The sequence below is a fragment of the Salvelinus namaycush genome, chromosome 7, assembly GCF_016432855.1.
Source record: "Salvelinus namaycush isolate Seneca chromosome 7, SaNama_1.0, whole genome shotgun sequence".
Lineage (NCBI taxonomy): Eukaryota > Metazoa > Chordata > Actinopteri > Salmoniformes > Salmonidae > Salvelinus > Salvelinus namaycush.
The window spans coordinates 55292788-55308488 of NC_052313.1; the positions used below are offsets into that span (position 1 = coordinate 55292788).

Consider the following 15701-nt stretch of genomic DNA (forward strand, 5'->3'; position numbering starts at 1 on the left):
GGGTTGAGGTCTGCTGATTCAGTACCACTACGTCTTGGCTCGTTCAGTGTGACAGGGTTGAGGTCTGCTGATTCAGTACCACTACGTCTTGGCTGGTTCAGTGTGACAGGGTTGAGGTCTGCTGATTCAGTACCACTACGTCTTGGCTCGTTCAGTGTGACAGGGTTGAGGTCTGCTGATTCAGTACCACTACGTCTTGGCTCGTTCAGTGTGACAGGGTTGAGGTCTGCTGATTCAGTACCACTACGTCTTGGCTCGTTCAGTGTGACAGGGTTGAGGTCTGCTGATTCAGTACCACTACGTCTTGGCTCGTTCAGTGTGACAGGGTTGAGGTCTGCTGATTCAGTACCACTACGTCTTGGCTCGTTCAGTGTGACAGGGTTGAGGTCTGCTGGTTCAGTACCACTACGTCTTGGCTGGTTCAGTGTGACAGGGCCGAGGTCTGCTGGTTCAGTACCACTACGTCTTGGCTGGTTCAGTGTGACAGGGTCGAGGTCTGCTGGTTCAGTACCACTACGTCTTGGCTCGTTCAGTGTGACAGGGTTGAGGTCTGCTGATTCAGTACCACTACGTCTTGGCTCGTTTAGTGTGACAGGGTTGAGGTCTGCTGATTCAGTACCACTACGTCTTGGCTCGTTCAGTGTGACAGGGTCGAGGTCTGCTGATTCAGTACCACTACGTCTTGGCTCGTTCAGTGTGACAGGGTCGAGGTCTGCTGGTTCAGTACCACTACGTCTTGGCTCGTTCAGTGTGACAGGGTTGAGGTCTGCTGATTCAGTACCACTACGTCTTGGCTGGTTCAGTGTGACAGGGTCGAGGTCTGCTGGTTCAGTACCACTACGTCTTGGCTCGTTCAGTGTGACAGGGTCGAGGTCTGCTGATTCAGTACCACTACGTCTTGGCTCGTTCAGTGTGACAGGGTCGAGGTCTGCTGATTCAGTACCACTACGTCTTGGCTCGTTCAGTGTGACAGGGCCGAGGTCTGCTGGTTCAGTACCACTACGTCTTGGCTCGTTCAGTGTGACAGGGTCGAGGCCTGCTGGTTCAGTACCACTACGTCTTGGCTCGTTCAGTGTGACAGGGCCGAGGTCTGCTGGTTCAGTACCACTACGTCTTGGCTGGTTCAGTGTGACAGGGTCGAGGCCTGCTGGTTCAGTACCACTACGTCTTGGCTGGTTCAGTGTGACAGGGCCGAGGTCTGCTGGTTCAGTACCACTACGTCTTGGCTGGTTCAGTGTGACAGGGTCGAGGTCTGCTGGTTCAGTACCACTACGTCTTGGCTCGTTCAGTGTGACAGGGTCGAGGTCTGCTGATTCAGTACCACTACGTCTTGGCTCGTTCAGTGTGACAGGGTCTAGGTCTGCTGGTTCAGTACCACTACGTCTTGGCTCGTTCAGTGTAACAGGGTCGAGGTCTGCTGGTTCAGTACCACTACGTCTTGGCTCGTTCAGTGTGACAGGGTTGAGGTCTGCTGATTCAGTACCACTACGTCTTGGCTGGTTCAGTGTGACAGGGTCGAGGTCTGCTGATTCAGTACCACTACGTCTTGGCTCGTTCAGTGTGACAGGGTTGAGGTCTGCTGATTCAGTACCACTACGTCTTGGCTCGTTCAGTGTGACAGGGTTGAGGTCTGCTGATTCAGTACCACTACGTCTTGGCTCGTTCAGTGTGACAGGGTTGAGGTCTGCTGATTCAGTACCACTACGTCTTGGCTGGTTCAGTGTGACAGGGTCGAGGTCTGCTGGTTCAGTACCACTACGTCTTGGCTCGTTCAGTGTAACAGGGTCGAGGACTGCTGATTCAGTACCACTACGTCTTGGCTGGTTCAGTGTGACAGGGTCGAGGTCTGCTGATTCAGTACCACTACGTCTTGGCTCGTTCAGTGTAACAGGGTCGAGGTCTGCTGATTCAGTACCACTACGTCTTGGCTGGTTCAGTGTGACAGGGTCGAGGCCTGCTGGTTCAGTACCACTACGTCTTGGCTGGTTCAGTGTGACAGGGTCGAGGTCTGCTGATTCAGTACCACTACGTCTTGGCTCGTTCAGTGTGACAGGGTTGAGGTCTGCTGATTCAGTACCACTACGTCTTGGCTGGTTCAGTGTGACAGGGTTGAGGTCTGCTGGTTCAGTACCACTACGTCTTGGCTGGTTCAGTGTGACAGTGTCGAGGTCTGCTGATTCAGTACCACTACGTCTTGGCTGGTTCAGTGTGACAGGGTCGAGGTCTGCTGGTTCAGTACCACTACGTCTTGGCTGGTTCAGTGTGACAGGGTCGAGGTCTGCTGGTTCAGTACCACTACGTCTTGGCTGGTTCAGTGTGACAGGGTCGAGGTCTGCTGGTTCAGTACCACTACGTCTTGGCTCGTTCAGTGTGACAGGGTCGAGGCCTGCTGGTTCAGTACCACTACGTCTTGGCTGGTTCAGTGTGACAGGGTCGAGGTCTGCTGGTTCAGTACCACTACGTCTTGGCTCGTTCAGTGTGACAGGGTCGAGGTCTGCTGGTTCAGTACCACTACGTCTTGGCTCGTTCAGTGTGACAGGGTCGAGGCCTGCTGGTTCAGTACCACTACGTCTTGGCTGGTTCAGTGTGACAGGGTCGAGGTCTGCTGGTTCAGTACCACTACATCTTGGCTGGTTCAGTGTGACAGGGTCGAGGTCTGCTGGTTCAGTACCACTACGTCTTGGCTGGTTCAGTGTGACAGGGTCGAGGTCTGCTGGTTCAGTACCACTACGTCTTGGCTGGTTCAGTGTGACAGGGTCGAGGTCTGCTGGTTCAGTACCACTACGTCTTGGCTGGTTCAGTGTGACAGGGTCGAGGTCTGCTGGTTCAATACCACTATGTGCAGTTGAAAGCTCTGACAAAGTTCTGTCAATGTCAGATGTTTTGGGCCTTTATCGTGTAGGGTGGCTTGTGTTACGAGACGGTTCCGGTGATTGATAAAGGTTAAATAAAATTTAAAAAAAAAATATATATATATATATAAGTTTGTGACCTATTTTAAGATGCATACTTTCAGTTTTTCCGAACTCACTTCATTCACTCATAAGCATAGAGCGAGGCTAGCCCTGCTGGTGCTGACACAGGTGCAGATGAAATACACCGCTGTGGTTAACGTAGCCTAGGTCTGCTGATGTCGCCTCTCAAGACAATCGCAGAATGTGACGACATAAGCAAATCTTACAATCTGGCCAGGTTGACATTACGATTTTACTTCGGTAACATCGCACAGTGTGACGTGATAATTGTAAAAGACTGAATCCAACGTAAAGTCTGCAAAGGCCTTTAGATGTTGTTGAACACTTCTCCATGTTGTCAGTTTCAAAATTGTCATTGAAACTAATATGGGTAATTTTCAGTTCATGAAATACTTTTCAGACACCTCATATCCTTCCTTTATTGACTGAACATTGTGATAGATGGCATCTCCCCCCAACCCTGAAACAACCAATGTCAAACTGATCCAGCTGAGGGTCAAGTGTCTCTGGGCATGCAGTGGTTTAGAGGACAGGTGTTGGTATCATGTTGTCATCTCAAGGACAGGGTCAGCTGTTCTGGCTACCGCAGTGTCCTGCTGGCTTACAGAGAGCTGGAGAGGAGCTGGAGAGGAGAGATGGGCCTCCACTACTGCACTCTGCTCCTATCAGAGAGTGTTGAAGTCATCAAGAGGTGGGCTGAGAGATTAGGGGGGGTTGTTCCCCCTCAAAAGCACGAGAGAGGATTTCAACCCCCATCATCTCAGATTGTTCTGAAATCTGTTAGAAACAGATAAGACTAGCATTCCAGCAACATTATATTATTGAAATATCATTTGATCTCTGAGAAATTAAGCTAATTGATTGCATCCAAATTGGCCATTTTTAAAAATGTAGTACCTAACATCCGATTTGGACCAAACCTTTTTTTTCTAACAATAAGTAAGACATGAGGAATCCAAAGAAATGGTTTCCTTACCCTGTAAGCAGACTATTGACAAGGTATGACAGCATTCTATGCTTTGGTTTTGTTGGCCGCTGTTTCAAATGCTAACTTTGGTCCAAATCCAATGCAAGTCATTGTTACCTATATTAGCATGTTCATGTCATACCATGTACATATAGACCGCTTACAAGGAAACTGTCATATTGTAATTTGGGCAAACTATCCTACTCTCTCTCTGCCACTCTCTCTCTCTAGTTAATTGTTCAAAGTACTCCTTCGAAATCAATGTTAAAGTCAAAGCTAATTCTGTTATCGTGGAATTGCTCTGCTGCCATAGAAAGAGAGCAAGGTGCTGCCTTAGAGAGAGAGATAGCGAGGTGCTGCCGTAGAAAGAGAGAGATAGCGAGGTGCTGCCTTAGAGAGAGAGAGATAGCGAGGTGCTGCCTCAGAGAGAGAGATAGCGAGGTGCTGCCTCAGAGAGAGAGAGAGCGATAGCGAGGTGCTGCCTTAGGGAGAGAGAGCGATAGCGAGGTGCTGCCTTAGGGAGAGAGAGCGATAGCGAGGTGCTGCCTTAGGGAGAGAGAGCGATAGCGAAGTGCTGCCTTAGGGAGAGAGCGAGGTGCTGCCTTAGGGAGAGAGAGCGATAGCGAGGTGCTGCCTTAGGGAGAGAGCGAGGTGCTGCCTTAGAGAGAGAGAGAGAGCGAGGTGCTGCCTTAGGGAGAGAGAGCGATAGCGAGGTGCTGCCTTAGGGAGAGAGCGCGATAGCGAGGTGCTGCCTTAGGGAGAGAGCGCGACAGCGAGGTGCTGCCTTAGGGAGAGAGCGCGACAGCGAGGTGCTGCCTTAGGGAGATAGCAATGTACTTTAGTAGAGAGAGGGGGATGTAGAGAGATTTTGTGAGATAGAAGGGTGCTGCTTTAGAGAGATGGAGAGAGAGGGGATGTAGAGACAGGATGGCTGTGGGTTGGGTCTCTTTCGTGTCAGGTCTTCCTGTTGACCACATTGACAGGAAGATAGAGGCCTCTGCAGCTGAAACTGTCACCTCTCTCTCTCTCTCGTTGACTGGTAACTAATGCAAATCACATGTATATGGACTGGGCTAGTCTAACACTAATGTAAATCACATGCATACTGGGCTAGTCTTTAACTAATGTAAATCACATATGGACTGGGCTAATCTATAACAGGGATGGGGAACTGGCGGGGTCCCCTTTTGAAGTCCCTCGGACACAGTCAATTGAAGTTAATTCATTAGGCCCTCATCTATGGATTTCACATGACTGGACAGGGGTGCAGCCATGGGTGGGCCTTGGAGGGCATAGGCCCCTCCACTGGGGAGCCAGGCCCAGCCAATCAGAATGAGTTTTCTCCAAAAATGTAGCTTTATTACAGACAGAAATATTCCTCAGACCTGAAAACTGCACCATTTAAAATTGCCTTTTATTGTCCCCAGCACAAGGTGCACCTGTGTAATGACCATACTGTTTAATCAGCTTCTTGATATGCCACACCTTTCAGGTGGATGGATTATCTTCGTAAAGGATAAATGCTCACTAACAGGGATGTAAACAAATTTGCACACAAAATTTGAGAGAAATTAGCTTTTTGTGCATATAGAACATTTCTGGGATTTTTTTATTTCACCTCATGAAACATGGGACCAACACTTTACATGTTGCGTTTATATTTTAGTTCAGTGTATATATATATATATTTTATAGCAACACAAGACACCTGTCTGATTTACGCCTGTCTGAGTGGACGAGTCCATTGCCTGTCTGAGTGGACGAGTCCATTGCAGAGGGGATGGCACACCACTATCACCAGTAGTACATTTAGCCTACCGTTAATTCCCATCATTTCTAATCTACAATGTTTGTTTGGTTACGGTAATGCATTCAATATATTATTATTACAGTCTTACCATTGTCATTGTTGGAGTGGACACGTTGTTTGCAGAGCGTACAACCTAGGCTACACTTGTGATAAAAAAACGTTTTGGTTTATTTCATTCCATTTACGAGTTGTCAATTTATTCATTGTCTTTTGTTTGGAGTGCTCCTGTCAATCTTGATTAAGGACATGCACCTAGCCTGTTTGAAAAATATTCCCAGCTCTCATTCGATAACGACTCATGCTCTGATCCGGTGGAAACGTCATAAAATAGGCCTACCTGATTACTTCTTATCCCTTGCGCAAAATAGCCTACAGCTGTGTTTGTCTGGAGCTCGCTGGTGCGGAAACTCTGACAGCCCAGAATATTTTATACAATGTTGCAAGTTTGCTAGCATAAGCTTTGGGCTGGACCAAGTTGACAGTTCTACAATGTTTCTTACAGACAGTCCATGCATAGCCAATGTGATTTATAGGATATCTGTTTTCATCAGGATATGTTCTACATGCAGGCTGTAGTGTATTTGTTGGATTTATGTAGGCTGTTTTTACATATTACCAATGGCAATAGAAGTTATATTTAAAATTGTATCATTTTCATTTAGATATAATTTTGATTAACCACTACATTTATTTTGAGATATGAAGACTTTTTATTATAAATTGAATTAAACTGTTTCACGAAAAATGTGCATATGAAAATCATAATGGATCAGTAGAAATGGTACGATAACTTGGCACTCCAAATGGAAAAGGTTACCGGCCGCTGGTGTAGCCTCATACCGGCCGCTGGTGTAGCCTCATACCGGCCGCTGGTGTAGCCTCATACCGGCCGCTGGTGTAGCCTCATACCGGCCGCTGGTGTAGCCTCATACCGGCCGCTGGTGTAGCCTCTTACCGGCCGCTGGTGTAGCCTCATACCGGCCGCTGGTGTAGCCTCATACCGGCCGCTGGTGTAGCCTGTTACCGGCCGCTGGTGTAGCCTCCTCCCGGGAACTGGTGTAGCCTCTTACCGGTAACTTCAGGAGAGTAACGGCAGAATCTGAGAAGGCCAGCAGCAGCAGGAAGAGGAGGATCAGGAACAGTTTTTTTTCTTCTTCTGGTTAGGCTATATTGATCTCTAACTCCCTCTTGAGTAATTTGTGTAACTTCATTTTTAATCACAGTGCTTAAAGCATCAGACAACCTCTGTGGCCTACGTATAGTTGATTTTATTCAAACATAGGGTGTATCTACAGTTGAAGTCGGAAGTTTACATACACCTTAGCCAAATAGACTTAAACTCAGTTTTTCACAATTCCTGACATTTAATCATAGTAAAAATTCCCTGTCTTAGGTAAGTTAGGATCATCAATTTATTTTAAGAATGTGAAATGTCAATAATAGTAGAGTGATTTATTTCAGCTTTTATTTCTTTCATCACATTCCCAGTGGGTGAGAAGTTTACATACACTCAATTAGTATTTGGTAGCATTGCCTTTAAATTGTTTAACTTGGGTCAAACGTTTCGGGTAGCCTTCCACAAGCTTCCCACCATAAATTGGGTGAATTTTGGCCCATTCCTCCTGACAGAGCTGGTGTAACTGAGTCAGGTTTGTAGGCCTCCTTGCTCGCACACGCTTTTTCAGTTCTGCCCACACATTTTCTATGGGATTGAGGTCAGGGCTTTGTGATGGCCACTCCAATACCATGACTTTGTTGTCCTTAAGCCATTTTTCCACAACTTTGGAAGTATGCTTTGTGTCATTATCCATTTGGAAGACCCATTTGCGACCAAGCTTTAACTTCCTGACTGATGTCTTGAGATGTTGCTTCAGTATATTCACATAGTTTTCCTGCCTCATGATGCCATCTATTTTGTGAAGTGCACCAGTCCCACCTGCAGCAAAACACCCCCACAACATGATGCTGCCACCACCGTGCTTCATGGTTGGGATGGTGTTCTTCGACTTGCAAGCCTCCCTCTTTTTCCTCCAAACATAAGGATGATCATTATGGCCAAACAGTTCTATTTTTGTTTCATCAGACCAGAGGACATTTCTCCAAAAAGTACGATCTTTGTCCCCATGTGCAGTTTCAAACCGTAGTCTGGCTTTTTTATGGCGGTTTTGGAGCAGTGGCTTCTTCCTTGCTGAGCGGCCTTTCAGGTTATGTCGATTTAGGACTTGTTTTACTGTGGAAATAGATATTTTTGTACCAGTTTCCTCCAGCATCTTCACAAGGTCCTTTGCTGTTGTTCTGGGATTGATTTGCACTTTTCGCACCAAAGTACGTTCATCCCTAGGAGACAGAACACGTCTCCTTCCTGAGCGGTATGATGGCTGTGTGGTCCTATGGTGTTTATACTTGCGTACTATTGTTTGTACAGATGAACGTGGTACCTTCAGGTGTTTGGAAATTGCTCCCAAGGATGAACCAGACTTGTAGAGGTCTACAATTTTTTTCTGAGGTCTTGGCTGATTTCTTTTGATTTTCCCATGATGTCAAGCAAATGCACTGAGTTTGAAGGTAGGCCTTGAAATACATCCACAGGTACATTTCCAATTGACTCAAATAATGTAAATTAGCCTATCCGAAGCTTCTAAAGCCATGACATCATTTTCTGGAATTTTCCAAGCTGTTTAAAGGCACAGTCAACTTAGTGTATGTAAACTTCTGACCCACTGGAATTGTGATACAGTGAATTATAAGTGAAATAATCTGTCTGTAAACAATTGTTGGAAAAATTACTTGTGTTATGCACAAAGTAGATGTCCTAACCGACTTGCCAAAACTATAGTTTGTTAACAAGAATTTGTGGAGTGGTTGAAGAACAAGTTTTAATGACTCCAACCTAAGTGTATGTAAACTTCCGACTTCAACTGTATATATTGAAAAATACACGTTTTACATTTTTGACCAATCAAAAGAACAGACGACCAAGATCTTGTTTAGTCGGGGACATCCCTAGATTGGATGATGGTTGTCATCTGTCTGCTGTACCAGGAAGTGTTTCTTGATCAATGTGATTGTTTCCCTTGTGGTTTTATAGCTCATGTACTTTGCAAGTTATTTCAATACATCCTGTTATTTCTGTGCAAAGACAATATTATGTGTCTGCAGTCACACAGCTTGCTCTAAGGACTGTGGTGAAAGCCCACTGGGTAAAAACTGGTTAAATCAACATTGTTTCCACGTCATTAAAAAAATTAAAATAAGTATTGTATTGACATTGAATTAAAGTGGAAAACTGTTTGGATATGAAGAAAGTCATCAACCAAAAGGGAATTTCCTATTTTTTCACCAAACTTTTAACCTTAATCCAATGACATGGTGACATTTCACGTTGAATTCATGTTAGTTGACAACTCAACCAAATGTAAATCAGAACTAGATGTTGAACTGTTGTGTGGTGTGTGTGTGTGTGTTTTCCCATGTCTCTGAAGGTTTGTTGCGGTCCAGCCTGGTTATGTGTATAGCATCTGTAAGCCTACTGTTTGTGTGGATATTTAGGAAGTATTTAATTTAATGGATTGTGTGTTTTCTCTCCATCAGGGGTGAAGCTGTAGAAGAATAGCTGAAGAGAGAGAGAGAAGATGCCTCCTCCCCCGCCACCCCCTGCCCCTCCCCCACCCCCAACCTTCGCTGTGGTAAGCACGCCAAAGACGTCCTAGTTCTATTGAAACTACTCATATGAGTTAACATGACAATGGAAAATTCATTCAATTTAGATGTAATCTTAGCTGAAGACAGCATCACCTTCTGTCAGATAACTTGTCATCACCTTCTGTCAGATAACTTGTCATCACCTTCTGTCAGATAACTTGTCATCACCTTCTGTCAGATAACTTGTCATCACCTTCTGTCATGAGTGATTGAAGGGAAATGTCTTAGGTCAGTACAGTTTTGACCTTGTTCAATAGGGACACCTTGTGGTAGTGGAAGGAAGCGTTTCCAGCATGGCAATGTGATTGTGCATGTTGTAGTCCTAGGTAATACTATATCATTTCCTATATTACTTAACTGGCTTCTTTTGTTTGTGTTGTCAACATTCGCAGGCGAATACACAGAAGCCGTCACTCAGCAAGAATGAATCACAAGGAAGAAACGCCTTGCTGTCTGATATCGGCAAAGGTGCTCGTCTGAAGAAGGCTGTCACCAATGACCGGAGTCAACCCGCCATTGACAGTGAGTAAACATTTCTCTGATGGTGTGTAATCTAAAGGCTTTGCTCAGAATGTACTCATCCTCAGTTTAACAATTAGGAAATATGGAAGCTACTTGAAACCTACAAAGGCCTTCTGCAGATCATTAGATTTCAAAGGCTATGGTCTTGTGCCGGAGGAAAAGAGATTGAATACCTTTCTTCACAGAACCCAAAGGTGGAGGAGGTGGTGGTGGTGGAGGAGGTGGTGGTGGTGGAGGAGGAGGAGGAGGAGGAGGAGGAGGAGGTGGAGGAGGTGGAGGAGGTCCAGTACTAGGAGGTCTCTTTGCAGGAGGCATGCCCAAGCTTCGGTCTTCAGGAGGGAACAGCAACGGTAATAATCCATCATGTGTATAATAAGAGGCTACAATGCACTGCAGCCTCTTGAGGTTGTATTAATGTGGTTTGTAGCCGTGTTTCAGATAAGCCATGATAACTATCTTCAACAAGTGTAATGTGTTGCTATATGTAAACTGCACTGCGCCACCGTTTTATACACGAGGGGAGGTCCTCGGGACACGTCAATCACAGGTCTGTCAGAGTTGACCAAAGTGCCGAGGTTTATTACATAACAAAACAATAATACAATTCATGACCCCAGAGACACACTGGCTCGGAGAGGGTCGGCAGGGGTCCTCTCCCCCCCAAAAAAGTAACTCAGTCCAACTTTAAACGTACTCTTGAAAGTTGTAATCGTGGAATGCACAAGGCACAATTTCTAAATTGGGTAGTGCATCATCAGTTGCTCTCGTCATCTTAGTATTGCAGACCTTAGGGAGTGAAGCTCCCCAGTGCTGGAAGGGGGGCCCCGAGTGAAAGAGTTTGGGAACCACTGGTATAGAAGACATACATTATGGATAGCAGCAGGGCAAGAAATAATGCCAAGACTTGCATGTAAAACACTTTACATAAAGTATATTCACACTCTTTGTAAGATAACACTGGTGACCAAACACTCTTTGTAAGATAACACTGGTGATTAAACACTCTTTGTAAGATAACACTGGTGACCAAACACTCTTTGTAAGATAACACTGGTGATTAAACACTCTTTGTAAGATAACACTGGTGACTAAACACTCTTTGTAAGATAACACTGGTGACTAAACACTCTTTGTAAGATGATAACACACTGGTGACTAAACACTCTTTGTAAGATGATAACACACTGGTGATTAAACACTCTTTGTAAGATATCACACTGGTGATATTCGCATGCGAAAGCACGCATGTAAATTCATACGACTTGCCTCTGCTCTCTAACCAAATAGTTCCCTTCTAAAACCAGCCAGCCCTGGAGGACTCTGCAGAAAGGGTGACAAAACATAAAAACAAACAAATAACAAAGAATATTAAACTAGTCCGCTTGCTAGGGCAATACCAGCTCATTTTCCCGGGCGGACTAGACAAACCAAAAAATTACCTAATAAGGGACACACAATTCTTTGAAAAATATAAACAATAATTATAACCCTGGCTCCTTTATAAAATAGCAATATTAAAACTACAATACTTTATTAAATACACAACATTATTAAAAAGACACAATTCATATTACATTGTTAAAAGCGAATACGTTTCTTAGTTCCTGTGCTATACCCTGTTCCCAGCTCACAACCGGCTTCCAAGCCGCTTTTCCCCAAACAGCATTGAAGACCTTACTGCAATACAAATCATTGTTTTACATAGCTGTCGTTTACTTGAGTAAGCGGTAAAACATTTACAGAAAAATAAACAAAAGTTGCTGACCAAACGTTTGACAACTTGCCACAAGCACAGCCCATGGGTGTCGTCCATGGCAGAAACACTGGCTCGCTAATCGAGAGTTCCGGCTCGGTAACTTATACTCCAATTCTCACCTGGTCTCACATTCACACCAGTCACTAGGTGACACGGGCTACATATATTTCTGTAATGCATAGAGGACACTAGTTGGTTGGTTGTTTTTAACCATAGCCCCATGTAGGACAAAATTATGATTGACAAAGTGTGTGATGTTTGAAACCCTTATGCTTCCACAGGAGGCCCTAGGCCCCCCATGGTACCTCTAGGAGGCCGTTCCTCAGGCCCCAGACCGTTTGGTGGTGGGGGCCCCTCCGCTGGCCCTCCACGGTTCTCAGGGGCCCCAGCCTTTCCCCGGAGCAGCGCCCCCGACCTCCCCAGGGGACGGGCAGGCCCCCCGCGACCAGAGACCCCTGGCGGACCCCCTCCCCCCGTCCCCAACACCCCACGGCCCAACCAGAGCCGAGGGACCCCGCCTGTTCCAGGAGGAGCCCGGATCCCCAGCTCAGCTCCGGCCCCTCCTCCACCCAACCTTGCAGGCAGACACCAAGGCCTGCCCCCTCCCCCTGGCCCTATAGGGGCCCCGTCTGGGCCAAAACCCTCCTTTGGGGCCCCTCCGGTTCCCAGTAGTGGACGTCCCACTCAACCCCCAGCCCCCCACCCTGGCAGACCCTCAGAGGACCCCTTGCCCCCACCCCCACCCCTGGGGGGCCACCGGTCCTCCATATCCAGAGATGGACCCCCACAGCCACCATCTTTCAACTCCAAGCCCCCCAGCTCGTCTTCCTCTCGGCCCTCCATCGGCGGTGGTGGAGCTCCCCCTCTTCCTCCTGGCAGACCGGGCCCTCCACTGCTGCCCCCAACGCCTGCGTTAGGAGACACCCCCAGACTACCACAGAGGAACCTTTCACTCAACTCGCCGGCACCCCCACCTGGCCGTTCAGGGCCACTGCCACCCCCTCCCAGTGAGAGGCCGCCCCCCCTGGGTAGAAACCCCTCAGGACGGACGGGTAAGGATGCCGCTTCCTTCAGTCTCCCCTCAGGTCATATAATGATGACCACTGTCTCTTTTTGGGTTAGCTTAGCAACTACAAACATAGCTAACCTTTCTGTGGTCAGTTTGGTCAGACATCAGTACACCGTGTATGTGTTTTGAGACTGGATGGAATGTAGTTTGTAGCTATGACATATAGCGATGATATACATGATGCTATTATATAGAACTAGTGTTGTATTGAACTCTGTGGTGTAACCTCTTCTCCCCCAGGCCCGCTCCCTCCTCCTCCTCCCTCCTCAGGTCCACGTGGAGGCAGTATAAGGTCATCTCCAGTCCCCTCACCTCCTAACCGCCCGGGAGCAGAGCCCTCCCGTGGGGGACACCGGCCCCCGCTCCCCCCAGACCGACCGGGAATAGGAGGCCCTCCTCCCCCACCTCCAACCATGGGCAACGGCTTCCAGAACTCCCATCCCCAACACGTTGGTGAGTGTAACGGAAGGAATTCATATGATGAGTAATCCTGCTTGAGACCTTACTCCCTAATGTGCCCTTAGCTCCCATTGCTAATGACTTGGCTTCAGCTCAGTGGGCTAACAGTTTTGTGGTGCAGAGAAGACCCGTGTTTGAACCCATATAGGTCTTTAACTGACCCGGCTGAGAGTTGTGTTTCTCTCTCTGTCAGATGAGTGGGAGTCCCGGTTCCAGTTTCACCCTGTCTCAGACCTCCCTGTCCCAGAGCCTTACATCTCCTGTCAGAAGACATACCCCAGCAAGTTGTCCAAGACTGACGGCATAGGTAGGAACCAAGGGCTTTCCTCCCAGAACTGGGTCAAATGCACGTCAAATACTTCGAAATTCTTGCGCTTCAAAAAGAGCAAACTCCAAGCTAAATCAAGTGTTTTATATATGTATTGATTTGTCCCAAATCTGTTTCCTCCTGAAAGTTTCCAGCCTTCCTTCAGAGTATCTTCCTGTCCTTGACAGCCTACTTGACATGTCCAACTTATTTTCCTCTTCTTTCCTGTCCAGGTTCGGATAAAAAGTTCAGGGGTGCGCCCCCACTACCCCCTATCCCCAGGTAAAGGGGTCGTTTTTGGGATGTCTTCCCTCCCTCCCTCCCTCCCTCAGAGTACATGGATGTAAGTATGTCACTCCCACTGCCTCTGTCTATGAGGCTTATTACACCTCATGGATGGACCATATTTGCAGTGGGACTCACGCAACCATGTGTTTCTGCCTGGAGTTGACAAAATATTCTCATTTAACGAACAGCACCCCAAACCAACCAAAGTGGCAACAGAGGCTCGTTTTATAGGCTATGCATTTGGTTTTGCTCCACTATGTAGTGTTGAAACTGTATACTTTTGTTATCATTTTTCACTGTGCCTTTTTTTTCTATTCTGGATTGTTATGAAGGATCTTTATGAGACTTAAGTGAAGCATGTTATGAAGGATCTTTATGAGACTTAAGGGAAACATGTTATGAAGGATCTTTATGAGACTTAAGGGAAACATGTTATGAAGGATCTTTATGAGACTTAAGGGAAGCATGTTATGAAGGATCTTTGAGACTTAAGGGAAACATGTTATGAAGGATCTTTATGAGACTTAAGGGAAACAGTCGTGTTGGATGTTGTGCCTGTCTTCGCCAAAGGGCAACCGAACTATAGCATATCAGTTACATTGTTCTAACCATCAAAGGGTACTTTTCCATACAATCCATGTGCAGTTCATAGCATGTTGTGAACTTTGTTTTTACACAGTAGAGACAAAATGGACGCTTGTGTGTTACAGTATGCGTTGATTGAACTTTAGGTGAAAATGTAATGTTTTCTTTTTGCTTTGATAGATAGAAAAACATCCCTCATGACAGCTGTTAGTTTAATTTTGTATGATTTGAGTTGTTGGGAAGGACTCTTTGTTCTTATTTTCTAAGTTATGTATTTGACCATTTTTTACTCTACAGTTACAGTATTATCTTCTGCTTCTGTACTACTGCTCTGGGATCTCTCCGCTACTTGATATTAACATCAAGCTGGTCTCAGAACCACTTGCAGAGTGACAGTCCAATATTTGACCTATGAAAGTAAATCAATAAAATGTATTAAAATGTTATACATGGTCCTGAAGTTAAGATAGGAATGAGCTTACTCATAGTGTGTTTAATGTATGCAAGGAGGATATGAATATGGATCAAAATATGCTGGCTGTATACTGGTGTGAGAGAAAGTGCTATGTCAGTGTTTTCTCTGTTCTGTAAAGAAGATAATATGCATTTCTGAATAGAGAATGGGGGGAATGGCATGAGCATGTGTGTTTGACCAAAGACAATCGGCTGCACTAGGACGTAGTCTCATCCCACAGAGGCAGTGTCTCAGATACAACTTGCATTGGAGGCTACCTGGGACCAAACAGCCAGAAACATCCTGCAGAAATGGAACGTTTCAAAAAGAGGACCATTAAAGTTGTGTGTTAGTTCCTCCTCAGGTGACAGACATAATGAATGACATTCCTCATGGGGACATTTTTCTTTCAGTCTTCTTTCAGAATTTATTCTGTCTCTTGTTCCCTGGTTATCTCTGTTAACCCAGAAGTAAAATATAGCGTCGTTTGGTCAGCGACACGCAGAAACTGCCCATGGGAGATTAGTTCCCTATGACATTTACAATGGTACTGCAGAGTGCTTTATGCACTTTGGCTTCAAGGGAACTTATATATATATATTTTTTTATGCATTCAACTGCATTTGTTTCTGCCTTTTGAGTGTATTTTCTTCCTGATGCTTTTCAATGTAAAACAAAGCAAACTATTTCCAAATGGATTTTCTAAATAAAGCAAATAAAGTTGGAATTGAGACTTCTTGTGTTCTCGTACAATATAAAAGGAAGTTAGTTGCTTCACTAACACTCTCAAACTACACTATTTTAGAA

General features: G+C 45.9%; 1 protein-coding gene across 5 annotated transcripts in view; it reads left to right on the forward strand.

Annotated features, from left to right (window-relative positions):
• The window catches only part of LOC120051475 (WAS/WASL-interacting protein family member 1-like), a 32476-nt gene extending 16851 nt beyond the window's left edge, over positions 1 to 15625 (forward strand). For 4 of the 5 annotated variants that reach the window (XM_038998355.1, XM_038998356.1, XM_038998358.1 and 1 more), the window contains exons 2-8: positions 9344 to 9438; positions 9847 to 9976; positions 10162 to 10326; positions 12014 to 12784; positions 13042 to 13254; positions 13454 to 13567; positions 13801 to 15625. In XM_038998355.1, the coding sequence (XP_038854283.1) occupies positions 9385 to 9438; positions 9847 to 9976; positions 10162 to 10326; positions 12014 to 12784; positions 13042 to 13254; positions 13454 to 13567; positions 13801 to 13853 (1500 nt within the window). In that variant the 5' untranslated portion in view covers positions 9344 to 9384 and the 3' untranslated portion in view covers positions 13854 to 15625. The remainder of the gene's footprint in view (positions 1 to 9343; positions 9439 to 9846; positions 9977 to 10161; positions 10327 to 12013; positions 12785 to 13041; positions 13255 to 13453; positions 13568 to 13800) is intronic. The other variant, XM_038998359.1, reaches the window with a different exon arrangement.
• The last annotated feature ends 76 nt before the right edge of the window (positions 15626 to 15701 follow it).